The 23,730-nt window shown below is 40.1% G+C and overlaps 2 protein-coding genes across 3 annotated transcripts; both read left to right on the top strand.

The window, feature by feature from the left end:
• The first annotated feature begins 187 nt into the window (after positions 1-187).
• Positions 188-2,950, top strand: LOC116505392 (olfactory receptor 2A12-like). 2 transcript variants are annotated; one of them, XM_032212606.1, is made up of 2 exons: positions 188-202; positions 1,422-2,950. In XM_032212606.1, the coding sequence occupies exons 1-2, from the start codon at positions 188-190 to the stop codon at positions 2,358-2,360; spliced, it is 954 nt and encodes a 317-aa protein (XP_032068497.1). In that variant the 3' UTR covers positions 2,361-2,950. The 2 variants fall into 2 exon arrangements, with proteins under 2 accessions (XP_032068497.1, XP_032068496.1); XM_032212605.1 differs by lacking the exon at positions 188-202 and adding an exon at positions 520-582 and having other exon boundaries at positions 1,387-2,950.
• A 4,181-nt stretch (positions 2,951-7,131) lies between these two features.
• LOC116505325 (olfactory receptor 2A12-like) lies at positions 7,132-19,610 on the top strand. Its single transcript, XM_032212492.1, has 4 exons — positions 7,132-7,167; positions 7,806-7,971; positions 17,159-17,237; positions 18,051-19,610. Exon 4 carries the CDS (start codon positions 18,086-18,088, stop codon positions 19,022-19,024), a length of 939 nt encoding a protein of 312 aa, XP_032068383.1. The 5' UTR covers positions 7,132-7,167; positions 7,806-7,971; positions 17,159-17,237; positions 18,051-18,085; the 3' UTR covers positions 19,025-19,610.
• Positions 19,611-23,730: the final 4,120 nt, after the last annotated feature.

Genomic DNA, 23,730 nt, shown 5'->3' with positions numbered 1-23,730 from the left:
TAGGAAAAATAGGGAGGGGGGGTTAATCCTTATGTAATGGAACTATTTTAGGTCTGCAGCAGATTGGGGAGTATTTCATTCATGCTGGTCCAATGTTGTTGGAAGCTGATGCACAAAGGCCTTTGATTCCCAATTTGTTAGTAATTCAAAAAAGGAAGCATTTTCTGATGCTAATGATGACAGCAATATGAAAACAATGAGAGTGGTAATAAATATTTTAAATATGTAAAGTAAGCAAGCAAGTAAATAAATAAGTAAGTAAGTAGGGGAGTGTATTTGTGAATTGAACACTTGATCTAACTTTAGGTAAACACATTTCAGGAAGCCAAATTGCTCAATTTTTCCATGTTATTCCTAAAGATAGATAATGGGGATCTAATGAAAAGCAAAGTTGCTTTCCAGTGCTGATATATTGGGAACTTTGACTAGGAATTCTGAAAATTGTGCTCCTACCACATTTGGAGAGCACAAAAATAAGAAATGCTATCTTTGATGTTGTCTAGGAATTGCATTCTCCTGATGCCAAGATTGATGCCTAAATTTCTGCTCGCTTTCAATTGCAAATTTGTCATACCTGATAAGGTATTCTCTCTTATGTATTATTATTTATATTATTTACAATATATAAAATATTACATTTGCATTAAAATATTGCAATATTGGTTATATTGTTATTCTAATTTATTATTAAATTAGTTTAGGCTGCTTCCTCATTAGGAAATTAAAGCACTTCATCAGCCCAACATCACTGAAGTGATGTAGGGCCAGTCCTGATTACTTTTAGATTGGCACAACAGTTGGATGATTCTAGAAAATGACAAAAGTTACTATTGTGGGAATGGCCACAGTTTCACCATGTCTCTCAACTTTCTGATCATACTTGCTTGGAAGGAACTTCACAGTTTATCTATGATACTTCAGCTGAATGTATTCACATGACCCTTACAAGTTGTCTTTAAGGATCTTGTTAATTTTGGCTAATAATAATTCAGATATTTGTATAATCACTTTGCTACAAGTGTATTTTATTTTGGCTCCACTTTGTCTCCTTTTAAAACTTTATGCCTTATGCCCTCAATTTATTCCTTATTTTTATTAGTAATTTGAATTACATTCTTGCAAAATATCACTCTGAGCTCATTGTGATGAGGAATCTAATTTATGAATTTAATATACAAATAAATAGAATAACAAAAACTGAAATTTTGTAACAATATACTGCTGTGTAGGAATTATTCCAGTAATATTTGCAGGAATGAAGAAAACCAGAGTTGCTGAAAAAATCTTACTTCTTTGGCTTTAATATAAGTGAACAAATGCAGTAAATTCTAATAGGATCTCTCATTGATTAATATACTTGCTAAGATAAGCCATTGTATTTTACAGGAGAAGCTGTTTCTTCCATTGCAGTGGAGGAAGAGATGGCGAATCAAACAACAGTGACAGAATTTTTCTTCGTGGGTCTTACCAGTGACCTGAAGACCCGCTTTGTTCTCTTTGGGATGTTTGTGATTGTCTACAGCATCACATTAACAGGCAATGTGATCATCCTGATGCTCATTTGGCTGGATCCTCAACTCCACACCCCCATGTACTTTTTCTTAAGTAACCTCTCCTTTGTAGACATCTGCTACACAACTACTGTCCTTCCTCAGTTATTAACCAATTTGTGGTTCCCAAAGAAGACCATTTCATTTGCTGGTTGTGGTGTTCAGATCTACTTTTTCTTTGGCCTGGCCATTACTGAGTGTATCCTCCTTGCAATCATGGCCTATGATCGCTTTGTGGCCATATGTTACCCTCTGCGCTACACCCTCATGATGAACCAGAAAGTCTGCATCAAGTTGGCTTTATCAGCCTGGCTCTTTGGCTTCCTCTTTGCAATGGTGCATGTAATCAATACTCTCCACATGCCTTATTGTGGCCCAAATGTCATTAACCACTTTTCCTGTGACATCGTGGTTCTGCTAAAACTTGTGTGTGCTGACACTCATATTAATGAAATCATTGTGTTTGTCATTGCTGTCCTCATTCTTTTGTGTCCCTTCTCCTTTATATTGATCACATATGTCCACATTCTAATAACCATCTTGAAGATTCGCTCCACACAAGGCCGGTCTAAAGCTTTCTCTACGTGTGCCTCCCACATGACTGTGGTAGCATTGTTTTATGGAACTGCTATGTTCATGTACATGAGACCTGGCGTAAGCCATTCACCAGACCAGGATAAAATGATCTCCTTGTTCTATAGCATTGTCACACCCATGTTCAATCCCATGATTTACAGTCTCAGGAACAAAGAAGTGAAAGGAGCCTTGGTGAAAGTGTTGCAGAGATGCAACGTCTGTCATGGGACTTAAAATTTTATTGGAGGTCAGAATGAAATGTTCACCTCAAATGTGGTCTAACTGGAAATGTGTTAGACTCAACGTGGTTGATGTTTTGTATTGATAACCTGGAGACTTATGTCGTCTTAACCATGCAATTGTATACCAGTGGATATTTAAGATCTTGCTACATTCAAGCCATGGGCAAAGAGAAAAATTGTAAAGATTTTGCAAGGGGCCTTTTCATTTTTGCACACCAGATGGGTAAAGCAGAATGTAACTGAAAGTTGTTTGCTTCCTCATCCATAATATTTGTCATATTAGGAATGTTGACTTTTTACAAGTTTCATAATAGAAATTGGTTTTTTATTGAAATATTCATTTAAGCTCTCTTTGCTGAAAAGATTTGCTCCAATTGTTATGAGAAGAATTATGACTGGGCATGCTCTATCTTTATTTCTGACCTGTCATTTATTAAATCCCAGTGTTTTTAGAGTAATGATTGATAAGAATGATTAGGATTTCATAGTGTATATATTTAAAACATCAAAATTAATATCATGTTCATTTAATTAACCAAGTAAGTTTGGACAAATTGCTCTCAAGTGAGTCTAACATGTTCTGTTTTGTTATGTTGATAAGATGAAATTATTTTTATATGTTCCATGCTAAGGAGAAGTGTGGTATAACACTGCAATGAATGGTTAAATAAATATTTCCTTGGGGAAAAAGTTTGTGGATTGTGTTTATTTCTCAAAATCATTCAAACTTTTATTTTGCCTTATTATATAGAGGAGACATTTGCAATTCCCATGTCACATCAACCCATAGCAACTCCAACTCATAGCAACTTCAATGGTGATTTTAATAGGCTAATTTCCACCATGGTTTGGTTTCAGACTAAGCCCAAACTAGGCTCAGATTATTACACCCATCAAGACCAGGTTGTAATCATGACAGGGTTGTAAGTGAGAATCATGACAGAAATAAGCAAGAACCATTTCCTAGGCAAAGAGGGGCAAACATTCTTTCAATCCTGGGAAACAAGATAATATTTAGAAGCAGCTCAAACAAACATTTTCTTGATTCACTGAGGTCTATAAAGAAGGGAAGGCATAGTACAAGGAGTCTTGCAGAATTTTGTTATAGCCTATCTAGCTCAATAAACTTAGACTTAGACTTAGATTTAGAATAACTTTACTGTCACTTTGAATGTACACTAATTGGCATACATCAAAATGAAATTTCATTGCATGCAGCTCTCAAAGGGTCTCCACCTCTAATATACACTAAACAAAATAAATAAATACAAAATTATGCATATACCCACATATATGACATAGAGAAACAACACAGTCTAGTTTGATAGATGTATACATGTACATGGCAAGAGAAACGAATCTTGTGAGTTTACTAGACAGATCGCATAGGGAACAAAGCTGTTTCAGAATCTGTTAGTCTTGCTAGAAATACTTTGAAATCTCCTCCCAGAGGGGAACAACCAAAATAGACCATGAAGTGGATGTGTAGGGTCTCTAACTCAAAGCACATGGCTCTTATAAGCAGGATTAGAAGCACTTAGCCCTTATAAGCAGCATACTGAATGACAGGAAGCGAGCTTCCTATAATCTTCTTGGTTGTCCTTACCACTCTCTGTATCAACTTTCTCTCTGAAGCATTGCAGGGACCAGACCAAACAATGATGCAGTTTGTTAAAACAGTCCCAAGCATATAATAAATAAATAAAGTATTGCTCTAGACCAGTGTTTTTCAACCTTTTTTGTGCAAAGGCACACTTTTTTCATGAAAAATATCATGAGGCACACCACCATTAGAAAATGTTAAAAAATTTTAACTCTGTGCCTATATTGACTATAGGCGGGTGTTTTTCCCACGGCACACCTTACACTATGTCATGGCACACTAGTGTGCCGCGGCACAGTGGTTGAAAAACACTGCTCTAGACTTCTATTGCCTTGTGCCTAAGGTAGAACTAGAACTCCCAGTCTCCCAGATTCTAGTCTGATTCCTTAGCCGTTAGGGCAAACTGGTTCTCCAGTTTAACAAAAGCAATTCTCAATTTGATCCAAGGATGAGATGATAGTAGAAAAGGGCAAGAGTGTTTGATCATTGAACAAAGGGTGAGCTTTCACATAAGCAGCTGAATTCTTGATAAAGTATCCAACATATGAGTTCATATTTGGCCAATAAAACTCAGGGTAGAAAATCTGTTTGGATTGCATCACATCTTGATGTTTTCATCAGCTTTAACTATTTGCATATATTGATTCTGGGATATCAATTTACTCATTCTGCATATTCTTAGATTATTGCAGTGGAACAGGGATTGCTTATGGTCATGGATTGGGTTCTGATCAATGGTGGGTTTCAAAAAAATTTAGAACCTCTTCTGTAGGTGTGGCCTGCTTTGTGGGAGTGGCTTGCCAGCCATGTGACCAGGTGGGAGTGGCTTGCTGGCCATGTGACCGGGTGGGAATGGCTTGCCAGCCATGTGACTGGGTGGGCATGGCCAAACAGTTGGCTTTTCCAGCAAGCCAGTCTCACCTGAATAGAATAAAATATAGGATTAATTTGGTTGTTAATTTTAATTTAATTTTTAAATTTTTATTGCAAATATCAATTGGGTTTTTTGGATACTTTATTTAATGTCCCTTTTAAATTTTATAATATGTGTTTTGTTTTATGTTGTATGCCACCCTGAGTCCTTGGGAGAAGGGCGGCATATAAATCCAGTAAACCTCAAACCTCAAACTTGTAAAATGTGGTGAAACTCACTTAACAACGCTCTTGCTTAGCAACCAAAATGTTGGCTCAGGAACTCTGGCATTGAAGTATGCAAGTCTTAAAGCTGTCAAGTTACAAGACTCTTGCATCCTAACCCTTTAGAAAAAAAAAACCCAGGAGTGTTCAAACTTGACAGCTTTAAGACTTGTGGACTTCAATTCCCAGAATTCCTCCTCTCGCTCTTCATCTTGATGATGTGCGGACGGGCAGGGGGAGGGAGCTGGAACCGGTTCTAAACGGCACTGTAGATTTGTGGAACCTCTTCTATAGAAGAGGTTAGAATTGACAGGAACCCACCCCTGGTTCTGACCCATATGTGTTATGATCAAAGCATCTTGCCAACAGTGAAGCAAAGTTGTTCGAAAGATAATTCCTTAAAATTCAAACATATCTAGATCACCAACCTGACAAGCATATTGCTCTAACAATGAGTTTGATTCTGAATCAGGTAATGAAAGTCAAGAAAAGGAATCAGGTGCATTCAGATCCCAAAACTCTGTTGTATTACAAAAGTGTACAGTTGCAATCGCCAACTGAGACACTAAATGCAAGATGACGAACTTCATATTGTCAAACCATGTGTGTGAGCAGTTGTGAGCTATCAACAACACAAATGGATCTCTCATAGGGAACATAAATATGTTCTTATATATTATCTTATCTTATGTAACTTACATAGCATGTGTCTCAAAATTATGTGTGGGACAAGAAATACATGATTCAGGGATATATTATTTAACATTGGTGATTCAATGTCCTGATGGACTTTTACATACGGGCCTTGAACGTGTATGTTCTTCCCCCAAAAAGTTGATCTAGTTGAGTTAGGAATGAATATCATCTTCAAGAAGCAATTTTTTCCATGACAGGAAATAGTTTTCAATGTTCAAAACAAGATCCCATGCTTGGTTTGTTTTCTCTGCTGACAGTTACCTATGTGGCCAGTAACAGTGATGGAGCTGGCAGTGTTGGTGAGGCTTGGAGTTGGCTGTGGAAAATTAAATGGCAGCTTTTTCCTGGTAGTGCAACATTAATTAATAGGGATGGGCCTTCTTATCCCATCAGTCAGCATATTAATGTATATATCTGTGTATTTTGTTATGATCTTCTGTCCCACCCAATGGGGATTAATAATCCTCAGATGTGTTGGTAAAATAGGTCTAAAGAGAGCCTTGGCTGACTTTCCAAGGGACATTCCTAGTCTTGCTCTAAACATGTTGCCTCTTCCGGGAGATGTTTTCAAAGTTAAAGTTTTGATAATCTTAATGAGCATCTGGGGACTAAACTTAACCAGTGGTTTACATCAGACTTCTTCAAAGTCCAACTTTGCTTCCATAGAATGTTTTAGAGAATCCCGTGGCTTCTACAGTTCTGATCTTTGTAATATGTATGTATGTGTGTATGTGTATGTATGTATGTATGTATGTATGTATGTATGTATGTATGTATATATATATATATATATATATATATATATATATATATATGTATGTGTGTGTTTATATATGTGTATATATATATGTGTGTGTATGTATGTATATATGTGTGTGTATGTATGTATGTATGTATGTATATGTACATACATACATACATACATACATACATACATACCAGGGACGTGCAGTCACTAGAGGCAAGGGAGGCGGGGCCTCACCAGTCTCCTCAGGGAGAGGAAAGGATTTTAAATAATTTTCTTAAAATAATTAAAGCCAGGGTAGTTGCTACCAGATTTCAAGTCACAATGGCTTGGTGTCTGCTCTCAGTATTAACTAGGAGGAGGCCAGAGAACGAGGGGCCTCTTTTGCATAAGGATTTTTTCGCCTTTTAAGAGTTAAGCAAGGGTTAACAAGCGAAGAATTTCGTATTCAAATGAGGCACGTATTCTCTCGCCTCCTGTAGAGGGCATTTTTAGAGGCTTTTTAGAGTTTTCTGGGAGCGACTAACTCAGTCTGACTTCAGAGCTCTGGCTTTTCAAGAGGGGAGGGGAGGGCTGGGAGAAGCAGAGTTGAAATCGTCTCTGAAACAGCTGGAAAAGGTGCATGTGTGGGGAGGGGGGAGGAATTCCAAAAGTTTGATCGGAAGGCAACAGGGAAAGGGGGGGTATGGCAGAGGAGCTGCTTTCAAGCCTTTGGAAAATATATCCAATCCAACTTCTGTGTTTGTGTTTGAGAGTGAGTGAATGAGAGAAGAATCGAAGTTCTCTGTGTCCGTGTGTCTGTTTTTAGAGAGGGGGAGGGAGGGAGAGAGGGAGGAAGGAGGGGGAGGGAGAAGAAAAAAAATGGGAAAACTTATTTTGCAAGGGGGAAAAACGCTGTCTCTTTAAATCAGAACTGAACATGCCTGGCTGTGGAATTCTGGGAGTTGAAGTCCACAAGTCTAAAAACAGCCTCACCGGGGGTAAAGCTGACCGCACGTCACTGATACATACATACACATACACACATACATACATATATAAAAGATTAGAGCAGTCATAAAGGGCATATATATATATGTATTCCAAGGCCTTTATGATTGCTCTAATCTTTTCCATGTTTCTTGTCTGCTTGTTCCTTGTTGAACAGCTAAAAAATATAGGGCTAAATGCTAACTCATTTGTTGAAATGAATAGATCGTGATTTCGCTATTCATAAATAAAATGGAACTTAAATTATTTATATCTCCCTGTTGCAGGGAATTGTATAGGTGCCATTGTCATTGTCATTGTCATCATCACCGCTGTTCATCCTTAAAAATCCTTACCTGAAAAAGGCAGCAGCAGTTTATCCTGGGGGGACATCCTTGTAAAAATTGACTCTGGTTTGGTGATCCTGAAAGAAGAACTTTGGTGTCCAACTATGTAAGTCAAACTATCACTATATTGGAAACCTATAGGCAATGCAGGGCCTATAAGAGATATACTGTATACTGTGATCAAAGTGCCTAGCACTAGTCAACAAATCGACTGTTACATTTTACATCAATTTTATTTTTTAAAATGTTTTCAAAGGCATTCCTATGTAGAATATATTGAAGAAGTTTAACCATGTGGTGATAAGGTGGTAACGTTGTAGCCAGATCCATCCTCTTCAAGAAAGTGGAAATAAAGTTGGGCAAAACTCTTTTAGTCACAGCTTCCACATGCCATCCAACAATAGTTGTGAGTTTTGAAGTACCCCCAAGGCATGGAATATCTTCCTCCCTCCTTGTAAAATAGTGCTACTGAACCTAACCCAGGATACATGACTAGTGGTATCAAAAGCTACCAAGATAACCAAGCAGGAGTGCTTCTATCTATGTCCCTGCTAAGATTCCAATAAATGGCATCTACCTGAACAACTGATGCAGTCTCCATCCGATACCCAGGCTTGAACCCTGAATAAGGTCAAGATAATTCATTTTTCCTTGGGCTCTGCAACTTTATTTTATAAATTATTCTGTTTTTCAGCTGTTTCCATTTTACCTATCCTTCTTTCATCTGCAAAAAACACAGGCTGGAATTACACTTCAAAAACAGACGGTCGAGTAAGGCCTCGTCAAGATCTCTGAATTCACAATGGAGATCTGCCGTTCTTAGCACGGCCACATAATTATTGACAGACTCTCCTTCACCATGGTTCCTGCGGTGGAATGCGTGCTGGAGGGCTATTTTAGATGGTGACGGAGCGTAATGGCTCTTGAATTTTGCCATGAACATCTGCCATGGAACCGCTTTGATGGGGTCAGGGGTTGTGAGAGCCCTCGCTGTGTGGAAAACGTCGGACTCACAAAAGGATAGGAAAAACGTGCATTTTCTTTCATCAGTTAAGTCAGTAATGTCATGCACGACCAGGGAACATTCGAACCTGGCTATGTATGACTTCCAAGTCTCGGAATCCTGGCTGAATGGCGCGAACGTTAGGGTGGCCATTCCTGTCAGAATCAGCAGCGACGTCTCGTCGCGAGTGACAGAGCTCGGTTCCAAAAGTGTGGCTTCAGTTAGTGACTTCAGCTCGTAGTGACCAGCTCGCTCCTGACCTCAGTTCGGCGATCCCATCCTCGTCGTCAGTATTGTGTACTAGGACAGTGGGTTATGGCCAGAATTACTGAGGCAGAGACAGGAATAAAGGCTAACAAGTTTACAACAACATTCCAACAAGCTAACAGTAGGAACCGGCTTTGAGACAGGAACAGCAGGCTTCTCATCTGACAGCTCACTTTTTATACTCGGGGCTGTCAGATGGTAAGCCAATCAGCTGTCGGCTATCTCCTGCCATTACACAAACTTGGTGAGCATGCTCAGAACGTTACAGATATGTTCCTGGGAGAATGGAGGAACCCATGGATTGGGACCCAGCCATATCATTATATAAATCCAAACATGATAAGACTGTTGACAAATATGTGCTGGTCCCTTTAGATTCTTGCCTCTCAAAATAATTATTAGACTCATATTTTCCATACCTTCCTTTCTATGAAGTAGCTAAGTTAAAATTTGTGTTCAATATAAGTATCTATATTTGAAATCTTTACTGCCCCTGTCAAATAATGCACACCCAAGCAGAAACAAATAATTGCCATATTAGTAAATATTTTTTTTACTGACCTTAAGTCATGAGAACATAAGGAAATGTTCCCTCAGTGAAGTAATAAAGTATTCCAGAACACCGAGTTTCAGTTTCAATTTCAGTTTATTCAGTTTGTATGCCGCCCTATTCCCGAGAGACTCAGGGCGGCTAACAATCAGAAGGGGAAGGGGGTACAAATAAAAATAAAAAGACAAACAATTTAAAAATACAACAACAGTCGTAACCTTGGATGGGGCTGAAAATTCAACAGCCCCAGGCCTGCCGGAACAGCCAGGTCTTAGTAGCTTTGCGGAAAGCCAGAATGGTGGTAAGGGTCCGGATCTCAACGGGGAGATCGTTCCAGAGCGCCAGAGCAGCCACAGAGAAGGCCCTCCCCCAGGGAGTTGCCAGTTGACACTGGCCGGTGGATGGAATTCGGAGGAGGCCTAGTCTGTGGGATCTAATAGGTCTTAGGGAGGTAATTGGTAGGAGGCGGTCTCTCAAGTACCCAGGTCCAATACCATGTAGGGCTTTAAAAGTAACGACTAGCACCTTGAAGCGTGTCCGGAGACCAATTGGCACCCAGTGCAGCTCGCAGAGGATAGGTGTAACGTGGGTGTACCGAGGTGCACCCACAATCGCTTGGGCGGCTGCATTCTGGACAAGTTGAAGTCTCCAAATACTCTTACAGTACTGTGTTACAGTAGTCCAGTCTTGAGGTCACGAGGGCGTGAGTGACTATTCGAAGGGCCTCCCAGTCCAGGTAGGGTCGCAGTTGGTGCACCAGGCGAACCTGGGCAAATGCTCCCCACAGCCGACAGATGGTGTTCTAAAGTCAGCTGTGGGTCCAGGAGGACTCCCAAATTGCGAACCCTTTCTGAGGGGTGTATAATTTTATCCCCCAGCCTGAGAGATGGAATAAGTAGCCAATCTTTGGGAGGGAGCATCAATAGCCACTCAGTCTTGTCGGGATTGAGTGCAAGCTTGTTCGTTCCCATCCAGACCCTGACAGCCTCCAGGCACTGGCACATCACTTCAACCGCTTCACTGAGTTGGCACGGGGCGGACAGATACAACTGTGTATTGTCCGCATATTGGTGGTATTTAATCCCGTGCCGACATATGATCTCACCCAGCGGCTTCATGTAGATATTAAATAGGAAGGGGGACAGGACCAAACCCTGCGGCATCCCATAATTGAGGGGCCTAGGGGTCAATCTCTGCCCTCCGACCAACACTGACTGCGACCTGTCCGAGAGGTAGGAGGAGAACCACCGAAGAACGGTGCCTCCCACCCCCACCTCCCGCAACCACCGCAGAAGGATACCATGGTCGATGGTATCGAAGGCCGCTGAGAGGTCAAGGAGCACTAGGATAGAGGCGTGGCCCCTATCCCTGGCTCTCCAGAGATCATCGATCAGCGTGACCAAAGCAGTTTCTGTGCTGTAGCCAGGCCTGAATCCATACTGAAAGGAATCCAGATAATCGGTTTCATCCAAGGACTGTCGGAGTTGAAAGCCACCACTTTCTCAACAACCTTCCCTATAAAGGGGAGGTTGGAGACTGGACGATAGTTACTCAAGATGGCTGGATCCAGAGACGGCTTCAGGAGGGGTCTCACCACCGCTTCCTTTAGGAGGAGCGGGAAGGATCCCTCCCGGAGAGAGGTGTTAACTATCATCTGGATCCAGCCGCATGTCACCTCCCTGCTGTTCACGACCAGCCAGGAGGGGCACGGGTCCAGTATACAAGTGGAGGCGCTCACCGCTCCCATGGCCTTGTCCACTTCCTCAGGCATGACAAGTTGAAACTCAGTCCATAGATTCCGCTCAAGACCTTCCCGCGGTACCTCGGCTGGCTCTGAGCAATTGGAGTCCAGATCTGTCTGAATCCGAGGGACTTTATCCACTAGAAACTGAACAAATTCCTCAGCTCTGCTTTGTAAAGGGTCATCCGCATCCCTCCCTTTCAAGAGGGAGCGGGTTATTCTAAACAAGGCGCCTGGGCGCGATTCAGCGGATGCAATAAGAGCGGCAAAATGCGCACATTTCGCTGCCCGTATTGCCATGAGATAGGCACATAGGCTCTCATCAGTGCTCGGTCTGACTCAGAGTTACTGGCCCTCCAGCGGCTCTCTAGAAGTCTCTTTTGGCGCTTCATCTCCCGGAGTTCCTCGGTAAACCAAGGGGTCCTCCTGGATCTGCTACCTCGGAGAGGCCATAAAGGCGCAATCCGGTTAAGAGCCCCCGCCGCCGCTATACTCCAACCAGCAACCAATGCCTCCACCGGACTGTGGACGAGAGCACCAGGTATTTCTCCAAGCGCCGTCTGAAATCCCATAGGGTCCATCAGGCGCCTGGGGCGGAACCACCTAATCAGTTCCTCCTCCCTACAGTGGGGGATTGGTTTCCGAAAGTCAAGCCTCAGTAGGAAGTGATCAGACCATGACAAGGGCAAGATCTTAACATCCCTCAAATCTAGATCACGTCTCCACTGCTCTGAGAGAAATATGAGGTCAAGTGTGAGGTCAGTTACCTGTGACCCAAGTAATTCGGAGTCGGACCCCAAATTACTTGGGTCAAGTCCATGGCTGTCATGGAAGCCATGAACTCTTGCGCCCCATCAGAATGATCACGGAGCGAAGGCAAATTGAAATCCCCCAGTACCATAAGCCTGGGGAACTTGACTGCCAGCTCGGCTACTGACTCGAGGAGCGAGGGGAGGGCTGTTGCAACGCTGTTGGGAGGAAGGTACGTTAACAACAAGCCCACTTGACCCCCAAGGTCCAACTTTACCAGCAAGGACTCACACCCGACAAGCTCCGGAGCAGGGATCCTACGAGGAACTAAAGACCCTCGGATGATGATAGCCACCCCCCCTTCTCTGGGGTCATGGCTGATGAAGCACCTGAAAACCCTCTGGGCACATTTCAGTGAGTGGGACTCCTCCCCAGCCAGGTTTCAGTAATACATGCCAGGTCTGCCCCCTTGTCTAATATTAGGTCCCGGACGAGGGGAGCCTTGTGAACCACAAACCTGGCATTTAGCAATAACAGCCTGAGACCAGGGCCTTGACAACTCTCGCCATCTGGCCTTGGAATGGAACTAATAGGGCCAGAAGGAGGGATTGCTGTGACGTAGTGGACCCTCCTTCCCCGGTAATGGCTAGCCCTGAGCAGGATCGCCCCCCCCCCCAAGACGGACCTCCGAACAGCTGAGACCGCAGCGTTCTCACAGGCGCAGCGTTCTCACGACGGCTTTGGCGGGCCAGCGGGCCAGCAGGCCAGCGAGTTAACCAGCAGTCCACAATGGTCGTGTCAGCCGAACCACAAAAACAGCAGTCACAGGAGGATAAAGGCTCCCCCAGAACAGCTGGGTCAGAGCGGCAGTCACAGCAGGATCGGGGCTCCCCCAGGCAGCCGCAGCAAAGTCAGGGCTCCCCTAGAGCAGCTGGGCCGCTGTGTCCTTCAAACAGCTGAGCCACGGCGTTTTCAAGCGGCATCGGCGAGACAGAGGCACAACAGCGCTCACGGCAGTCATGCAGCAGTCACAGTGAGATTGGGGCTTTCCAGACCAGCTGGGCCGCGGCATCTTCCGAGCGGTGTCAGCGTCTTTCTCAATCGGCAGCCTTGGAGAGCAATATCTCTCCTATCCACTGCCGGGACCAGCACCCTAATGAATTGTTCGTACCGTAGCCTCTCCTTGGCTCAAATTCAGAGCACAGTTTCACCTCTTCCCTGGCTGTTTTTCTTAAGCAGAGCCGGAGCGGTGAGCTCGGCAGACATGTTCCTCGCACATGCGCAGAAAGAAGAGCATGTAGATCTTTCATGGTCAACATTGTAACCTTATTTATTCATTATTTTTTTTATTGAATTTGAGATTCTGGGTAGTTCACAAAGTACAAGTCACAGAAAAAAATAATAAAAAATGTACTACAGTAAAAACAAAGAAGCAAAAAGATGGCAAAACCAGGTTACAAGATATATACATGTGCGTGTTTCAACCATCCTAGCGAAAAGCCTGGGCAAAGAGCCAGATCTTCAAGGCCCTTTGAAAAAATGCTAGTAGGCTAGTTGGTTGTTATTTTCCTCAACTGGAAATATAGTGTGTGTTCTGTGGTTGACAAATGTAGGACCCTATCATTTTCTTTTTACTCACCATAGAAACCTTGGCTTATGGTTCAAAATACATATTGCAACAAGAATTCTGTGGCTTCTGCTTATGTGGTGTGTGTGTGTGTGTGTGTGTGTGTATGATAAAATACAATTAAGATTATATTATATTTTTGTAAATATTTTACATGAAAAAAACAGAGATCAATAGCATCTCAAACTATAATTGATCAACAAAGAGATCTCTTGCCTAGTTTCTTTTTTTTTTTTTGTTCAGTACATTGTGCATTCACATTACATTCAATATATCCATCTTCAGGAAACATTTCCATGTAAAGCAGGGGTTCCCTCTCATATCTCTTCTCTTAGAATTGTTCAGTTCCCAAATATACCATCATTAGTATGCATCATCATTAGTATGGCTATGGAGAGAAAACCTAGCACTGTACAGAAGGATGTATGAATGACACCAGGCTAAGAGGAAACAGAGGTCTGCATTTGCCACTTACTTGCTTATCTGAGGTTTCACTAAAGGATCTTAATTGATCCCATTTTCTCATGATAGATACTGTGACGTGAGCGAGCATTGATGGAACAGGAATTCAACGAATTCACTACATGTAATCCTTGAGTGGCTAAAGGGAATGCTCTGAGGGTTTACCATGAGTGAAGATCCAGTGTCAATTTAGTCTCTAATATATCATAATTTTAATATTAATATTTAATATTTTTGTAAGGTTTATAACTAGAAATTTGAAACTTTAACATTTAGGATTCAGCCCGCATAGGATAATCAACGTTTGGTGTACAGAAACTGGAATAGTTTAGCTACCAATGTTGTTTTAGTTGACGTTCAAACTAGAATTTGTGTAAGATAAAAAAGAGCAAATGTCAGCAATAGCACTTAGACTTATATAACCACTCCTTAGAGCTCTGCAAAACTATCTGAGCAGTTTACAATGTCAGCTTATTGCCCCCAACAACTAGATCAGTGTTTCTCAACCTTGGCAACTTGAAGATGTCCGGACTTCAACTCCCAGAATTCCCCAGCCAGCGAATGCTGGCTGGGGAATTCTGGGAGTTGAAATCCGGATATCTTCAAGTTGCCAAGGTTGAGAAACACTGAAATAGATCATTGGAAGGTTGGGGGCTGAGTCAACCTTGACCCAATCAGCACCACCTTAATAAGTTGCTCCATCAACTTAATTTTTATTTATTAGATATTATTGATTTTAAAAAGCTCCCTTTAGGTCTAAAATTTTAGATCTAATAATACATTCAACAAAATGGCCGTCTCTGCAGCAAGAAAAAGGGAGAAAGAGGGGCACTATAATTGTCGGCTTTCCCAAAATAGTGTTCTTGTGGCAATAGCATGGCAATTCATTCTAATCACAGCATCAGTTGTGATATAGAGGCACTCCATAATCAATATGAATCTTTCAAAAGTTTGACTTTGGAGAAGAACTTCAAATCAAAGGCCCATTCCACTAGATCAAGTCTTATGCAAATTTAGAAAAAAACTGTTCTGACCCAGCTTTAGCAGAAGCAAGAAACAGACTCCTTGTCACAACCCCCCCTCTTTATTTACCTCTTGTGAATTAATTGCATTCACCCAACAAAATTGTCCAGGCAATAGTCCTTCAATGAGTTAAGTGCAGTAACAGACCTTATCAGTTCCTTGCGATAATTGTAAGGCCATGAGCTCCCAGCCAAAAGGCTGCAAATTAAGTTCTAGCAAGCAGTCTTTGTGGCACAAAACACAACAAGCAAAATCTTCAGAAATGCGAACTGTTGTCTCCTACGACAACCATTCCCCTTTCCTTCTATTTATTCCCCAGCCAGGGAGTAGACATCATTAAGAGGATTTGCAGTCTCACTTCCACAAACAAGACTTTTTTTTTTCATCAATAAACCAAATCACTTGTTTTCAACTATTTTTCTGATCTTCCACAAATTTGGGTCCATCTGTTTATGGCTTTTGAAAAGGATGTGACCAAATAACATTTTGGTAAGCTTCTGATATTTAAAGATGCTCCAGCCCAGAGCTTCAGCAGAAAGTTCTCCCTAAATTTCTCCCTCATTTGGCAGCTATGTATTATATAAAGGAGCTATTGCCATCCCTCTAATGCAATTTATCAGCTTTTGATGTGCAGTCTCCATGTTTGGCTCTGTTATGATATATACTTCAGGTTAACTTTAGTCCCCAAATGCTCATTAAAATGCAAGGTTGTTAAAATTTACTTTGGAAACACCTCCCTGAAGTTGCAAGATTCCCAAGATTGGAAATGTCCCTTGGAAAATCAGCCAAGGGTCTCTTTAGACCTATTTTACCATCACTGTTCAACTCATCTCTGAAGATTATTTTGTCTTAATCTCCATTGGGTATGACAGAAGGCAATAACAGAATACACAGATACCTAACAGGCTCCTTTGGCTTCAGAAATGCTGCACATAGTTGAATCAAAGAGGTTTAGTCGCAAGAGGTGGACTCAGTAGCACATTACCCACAACAGAATCATTTTATCCATTTCTTTTAATCATTACTAATCTGGGTAAGTAAAGAGAAAGCTACTATTGTTTTTTTCATAGCTGAAAACTATAGAGGAAGCAATTTTTTTTAAGGTGCAGATATTTATTGTAATCCAAGATTGGCTAGAGATAATAATTTGAAAATTTGTAATATAAGGATTTTCTAAGAAGCCATTACTAAAACTGTACTAAACTAGCATTCCCTTCCCTCTCTGATATTTCCCAGATTTATTGGACGGCATTTTTCTCCTGACCATGCTGAGTGAGGATGGTGAATCTTGTAATTCAACACAACAGAATAGCACTAGGTTTGATTAGTGTCTTGTCACTTGTACATTCAAGTTGTATTTATTTTATGTAGGAAAAATGGGAGTGGGGGTTAATCCTTATGTAATGGAACTATTTTAGGTCTGCAGCAGATTGGGGAGTATTTCATTCATGCTGGTCCAATGTTGTTGGAAGCTGATGCACAAAGGCCTTTGATTCCCAATTTGTTAGTAATTCAAAAAAGGAAGCATTTTCTGATGCTCATGATGACAGCAATATGAAAACAATGATAGTGGTAATAAATATTTTAAATATGTAAAGTAAGCAAGCAAGTAAATAAATAAGTAAGTAAGTAGGGGAGTGTATTTGTGAATTGAACACTTGATCTAACTTTAGGTAAACACATTTCAGGAAGCCAAATTGCTCAATTTTTCCATGTTATTCCTAAAGATAGATAATGGGGATCTAATGAAAAGCAAAGTTGCTTTCCAGTGCTGATATATTGGGAACTTTGACCAGGAATTCTGAAAATTGTGCTCCTACCACATTTGGAGAGCACAAAAATAAGAAATGCTATCTTTGATGTTGTCTAGGAATTGCATTCTCCTGATGCCAAGATTGATGCCTAAATTTCTGCTCGCTTTCAATTGCAAATTTGTCATACCTGATAAGGTATTCTCTCTTATGTATTATTATTTATATTATTTACAATATATAAAATATTACATTTGCATTAAAATATTGCAATATTGGTTATATTGTTATTCTAATTTATTATTAAATTAGTTTAGGCTGCTTCCTCATTAGGAAATTAAAGCACTTCATCAGCCCAACATCACTGAAGTAATGTAGGGCCAGTCCTGATTACTTTTAGATTGGCACAACAGTTGGATGATTCTAGAAAATGACAAAAGTTACTATTGTGGGAATGGCCACAGTTTCACCATGTCTCTCAACTTTCTGATCATACTTGCTTGGAAGGAACTTCACAGTTTATCTGTGATACTTCAGCTGAATGTATTCACATGGCCCTTACAAGTTGTCTTTAAGGATCTTGTTAATTTTGGCTAATAATAATTCAGATATTTGTATAATCACTTTGCTACAAGTGTATTTTATTTTGGCTCCACTTTGTCTCCTTTTAAAACTTTATGCCTTATGCCCTCAATTTATTCCTTATTTTTATTAGTAATTTGAATTACATTCTTGCAAAATAGCACTCTGAGCTCATTGTGATGAAGAATCTAATTTATGAATTTAATATACAGATAAATAGAATGACAAAAACTGAAATCCATGAAATTTTGTAACAATATACTGCTGGGTAGGAATTATTCCAGTAATATTTGCAGGAATGAAGAAAACCAGAGTTGCTGAAAAAATCTTACTTCTTTGGCTTTAATATAAGTGAACAAATGCAGTAAATTCTAATAGGATCTCTCATTGATTAATATACTTGCTAACATAAGCCATTGTATTTTACAGGAGAAGCTGTTTCTTCCATTGCAGTGGAGGAAGAGATGGCGAATCAAACAACAGTGACAGAATTTTTCTTCGTGGGTCTTACCAGTGACCTGAAGACCCGCTTTGTTCTCTTTGGGATGTTTGTGATTGTCTACAGCATCACATTAACAGGCAATGTGATCATCCTGATGCTCATTTGGCTGGATCCTCAACTCCACACCCCCATGTACTTTTTCTTAAGTAACCTCTCCTTTGTAGACATCTGCTACACAACTACTGTCCTTCCTCAGTTATTAATCAACCTGTGGTCCCCAAAGAAGACCATTTCATTTGCTGGCTGTGGTGTTCAGATCTACTTTTTCTTTGGCCTGGCAATTACTGAGTGTATCCTCCTTGCAATCATGGCCTATGATCGCTTTGTGGCCATATGTTACCCTCTGCGCTACACCCTCATGATGAACCAGAAAGTCTGCATCAAGTTGGCTTTATCAGCCTGGCTCTTTGGCTTCCTCTTTGCCATGGTGCATGTAATCCATACTCTCCACATGCCTTATTGTGGCCCAAATGTCATTAACCACTTTTCCTGTGACATCGTGGTTCTGCTAAAACTTGTGTGTGCTGACACTCATATTAATGAAATCATTGTGTTTGTCATTGCTGTCCTCATTCTTTTGTGTCCCTTCTCCTTTATATTGATCACATATGTCCACATTCTAATAACCATCTTGAAGATTCGCTCCACACAAGGCCGGTCTAAAGCTTTCTCTACGTGTGCCTCCCACATGACTGTGGTAGCATTGTTTTATGGAACTGCTATGTTCATGTACATGAGACCTGGCGTAAGCCATTCACCAGACCAGGATAAAATGATCTCCTTGTTCTATAGCATTGTCACACCCATGTTCAATCCCATGATTTACAGTCTCAGGAACAAAGAAGTGAAAGGAGCCTTGGTGAAAGTGTTGCAGAGATGCAACGTCTGTCATGGGACTTAAAATTTTATTGGAGGTCAGAATGAAATGTTCACCTCAAATGTGGTCTAACTGGAAATGTGTTAGACTCAACGTGGTTGATGTTTTGTATTGATAACCTGGAGACTTATGTCGTCTTAACCATGCAATTGTATACCAGTGGATATTTAAGATCTTGCTACATTCAAGCCATGGGCAAAGAGAAAAATTGTAAAGATTTTGCAAGGGGCCTTTTCATTTTTGCACACCAGATAAGGCAGAATGTAACTGAAAGTTGTTTGCTTCCTCATCCATAATATTTGTCATATTAACAATGTTGACTTTTTACAAGTTTCATAATAGAAATTGGTTTTTTATTGAAATATTCATTTAAGCTCTCTTTGCTGAAAAGATTTGCTCCAATTGTTATGAGAAGAATTATGACTGGGCATGCTCTATCTTTATTTCTGACCTGTCATTTATTAAATCCCAGTGTTTTTAGAGTAATGATTGATAAGAATGATTAGGATTTCATAGTGTATATATTTAAAACATCAAAATTAATATCATGTTCATTTAATTAACCAAGTAAGTTTGGACAAATTGCTCTCAAGTGAGTCTAACATGTTCTGTTTTGTTATGTTGATAAGATGAAATTATTTTTATATGTTCCATGCTAAGGAGAAGTGTGGTATAACACTGCAATGAATGGTTAAATAAATATTTCCTTTGGGGAAAAGTTTGTGGATTGTGTTTATTTCTCAAAATCATTCAAACTTGGACTTCCGGGGAGGGGCTGCCGCTGCCAGCAGCTTATCTGAGCTGCCTCCAGAGTTCTGGTTCGTTATCTATTTAATACCTTAGATATCTCTTTTTTCAGGCTAGAAAAAAGCAGAGAGCAGTCGATTCAGTCGGTGAGAATCTTCTTTGAAGTTTGCAGGTGTTTTTTTTTGGCTGTGAACGGAGGAAGAGATTCTGCCAAGGCTGAGTCATTTAACTCCGGTCAGATCTTCTCAGCTGTTTTTTACAGTACAAGGCAAGTGACACCACCCCCCTCAGAACAATCTTTTGAAACTAGGCTATAGAAAATTAATACGAGCAGAGGGGAGTGTTAGAGGGAGGAAAGGAAAGTTGGAGGGGGTAGATGGGGTGTATGGAGGATGGAAGTGTCAGGTGGGGTTGTGAATGATGAGTTGTGTTTTCTTTTTTATTTTGTTTTATTTTTTTTATTTATTTATTTTTCTTATAGCAAATACCCTGTATATAAGTGATTGTAAAATGGAATGTGAAAATGAATAAAATATATTTTGAAAAGAAAATTAATACGAGCAGAGACCATCCTGAAAACTTTTTTTTTGTTTGCTCTATCAAAAATACCAGCTTCAATGTTATAAAAAACTCTTTTGAAAAAACTCCTTTGTTTAATGGTTTTCAAAATGGCGATTTTATAGCTTCCGCATTTGTTATAATGATATATCTCCAACTTCTTGGCACAGAATTATATTTCCAACTTCCTGGCACAGAATCAAAGGAATAACCTCATATAAATTAATTAGCTTCACTCCCTCGAAGATCTTTTCTTATCAACTTCTAAAAGTTTACTGAAATTATTTTATCTGAAATCAACGCGAGCAGAGACCAGACTTGAAAACTTTGTTTGCTTTCTTTCTATAATGGCACCGAAATCAAGGTCGGGGAAACGTACTTTGAGCAATATATCTCAAGCAATTGTTACAAAGCCGCAGTCCTTACCTTCTATGCCCCCTACTGGAGATTTGTTAACGAAAGAATTTCTTTTTGAGACTCTTAAAGAATTCAGAGAGGAGATGAAGCAACTTATTTCAGATTTATGTGATAAGCTTGATGCCAGGATTGCTCAAACAAAGGATGATATGATTGGATTTGTAACAGTATTGACAGATTATGTTGGTGGAATGGAAGATAAGCTGGAGTTTCTGGAGGAAGCCAACGCCAACCTGACATCCAAAATTGAAGTGCTGCAGCAGAAAGTTGAAAACGCAGAAAAACAACTTGTTATGACAAATTATAAAAAGACAGAGCTTGCATTAAGAGTTAGGGGATTGCGTGAAAACGATCAGGAGAACTTGAAACAGATTTTTTCAGAGGCTTTCAGTCGTTCAATGGGAAATCCGGGACTCAAATTTGATTGGCAGATCCAGAAAATTTACCGTCATAATTCGTGGGTGGCAAAACAGAGACAGCTCCCGAGAGATGTAATTATATATCTTGCTACAAGAGAATCCAGAAACGCGATGCTACAAGAGTTTTATAATACCAGGCTGCAAATTGATGGACAGGACTTGATTGTTTTCAAGGAAATACCACCTCAAATGTTAAGAGCCAGGAGAGACTATGCTTTTCTAGTTAAAGAACTCAGAAATCATCAGATACAGTATAGATGGGATGTGCCTTTTGGTATTATAATCACATTCGGTGAGCAAAAATATCGTCTTAACTCTGTATGGGAAGCCCGATATTTTTACCATAAGATCTTAAAGGCGGAACATCTTGAATCACCTGGACTTGGAGAAAGACAAAGAGAAGGACAAGAGAAACAATGTAACACACAATTACAAAACAGGAAGTATCGTTTTCCCCTTCCGGAAGAGCAGGAGACCAGAGAACAAGGACCCAGTCGTGCTCCTAGACGAATGGGAAAATAAGGTGGATTGCAGCAACATTTATGATCATCAACTATTGATTAAGGAGACATGTATGAACTCATTACAAAAGAGAAAGCAAATATTTTACTATATCAAACAGCTTTAAAATGATATAATTCCTCTGTAAGAAAATTATATTTAATTAACTGACCCAAAATATTGGCTTAATTTTGAACTTGGTTAACATTCTGTGACTTTTGTTTTGTATAAAATGATATAGTTGTATACCGAGGAAGAGACATTAAGGTTGAACGAACTGATGTTGATTTTTTTTTGGGGGGGGGGAGATATATTGTATGGGATCTAAAAAGACTTAATGGATAATTTTGAATTTTCCTTTATATAAATTACTGATGACTTATTTTCCAGGGTGGAGGGCGGAGATCGTGGTGGTTCTCTTGGATCGCGGCCCAATTTGGATGGAGTTGGGAGGTGTGGTGTAGATGGGAGAGTAGTGGAGGTTCAATGAGAGCTTACTTTGAGATGGAACTGTAAAAATTGCTATCTGAATATACTGCTTGGAAGGATACATCCAGGGAGTTTGCAGGAAGGCGGAGCATATATGAGAGGAGTACGGATGAATATAAAATATATGTATGTGTATGTATATGGGCGTGTATATATATATGTGTGTATATGGATGTATATGGATACAGATAGAGGCAGGGATGAGAAGAGCTGGAAGAGGAAACCGAGAGAAGAACTTGAGATGTGTTTAAATTGTGTCAGAGAGGAAGGAAGCATAAAAGGGACAAATTAAGGGTTTGGAAATAGATAGATATTTAGATAAAGGGATAAGGCCCCTAGCTAGAGAAAAATTCTACTTGGTTAACTTACTTGGTTTTAATATATGTTGAAATCCTGCAGGTAATTAACTAATTAAGATTAGGAATGATGTAAACCGCTTAGGTTTTTTTTTTTTCTTTCCTTTTTGTTTAATGATAAGAAGCTGAGCTCAATGTAGAGAGTTTATTGATTTTCTTTCTTTTTTTTTTTAGTACTTTTTTCTTCTATTCTTTTCCTTTTTCTTTTCACTTTTAACTTACTTGGTTTTAATATACTCGAGACTGTGTTTGATAAAAAGCTATACCGGGTACGGGATTTGGGAAGTCGGAAGGGGGGAAGGGAGGGGGGATTATAGGGGGGAGGGGGGAGGGGGGGTAATATAGTTTATGTTAATCTTTAGAACAACAAGAACGCACTTGTATACTGTTGCTTTTTTCTTTTCCTTTTTTTAATTTTAGTATAAAATAAGAAGTCGAATACATCGATGGATAGTAGAAATACACCGAAGTGAGGAGTAGAGGGAAAGAAGAGAGAGGGGTAGAGAGGGAGTGAGAGGGGAATGGAAAGAGGGTGAGATGGAAGGGAGGGGGAGAAAGGAACATTAGAGGGGGAGGGGAAGTAGAAGATGGGAATGTTGAAGGGGAGAAAAGAAAGTTGGAGGGGGGAGGAAGAAAGGGTGTATGGAGGGTTGAAGCGCTATGTTGGTTTTGTATTTTGGAATATAAGAAGAGTTGTGTTTATTGCTTAATGTTGTATGGCCTTAATCATGCACAGTATATATGTGATTGTATAAAATGAAAATGAAATAAAACTTTTAACACCAAAAAATCATTCAAACTTTTATTTTGCCTTATTATATAGAGGAGACATTTGCAATTCCCATGTCACATCAACCCATAGCAACTCCAACTCATAGCAACTTCAATGGTGATTTTAATAGGCTAATTTCCACCATGGTTTGGATTCAGACTAGGCCCAAACTAGGCTCAGATTATTATACCCATCAAGACCAGGTTGTAATCATGACAGGGTTGTAAGTGAGAATCATGACAGAAATATGCAAGAACCATTTCCTAGGCAAAGAGGGGCAAACATTCTTTCAATCCTGGGAAACAAGATAATATTTAGAAGCAGCTCAGACAAACATTTGCTTGATTCACTGAGGTATATAAAGAAGGGAAGGCACAATACAAGCAGTCTTGCAGAATTTTGTTATAGCCTAGCTAGCTCAATAAACTTAGACTTAGACTTAGAATAACTTTACTGTCACTTTGAATGTAC

The sequence above is a fragment of the Thamnophis elegans genome, chromosome 3 (assembly GCF_009769535.1).
Source record: "Thamnophis elegans isolate rThaEle1 chromosome 3, rThaEle1.pri, whole genome shotgun sequence".
NCBI classification, from domain to species: Eukaryota; Metazoa; Chordata; class Lepidosauria; order Squamata; family Colubridae; genus Thamnophis; species Thamnophis elegans.
The sequence above is the reverse complement of the archived record's forward strand: the minus strand, read 5'-3'. Positions and strand labels throughout refer to the sequence as shown.

Bases quoted from the DNA above. Each gene is read 5' to 3' on its own strand.
- LOC116505325 (XM_032212492.1), top strand. From the start codon at position 18,086: ATGGCGAATCAAACAACAGTGACAGAATTTTTCTTCGTGGGTCTTACC.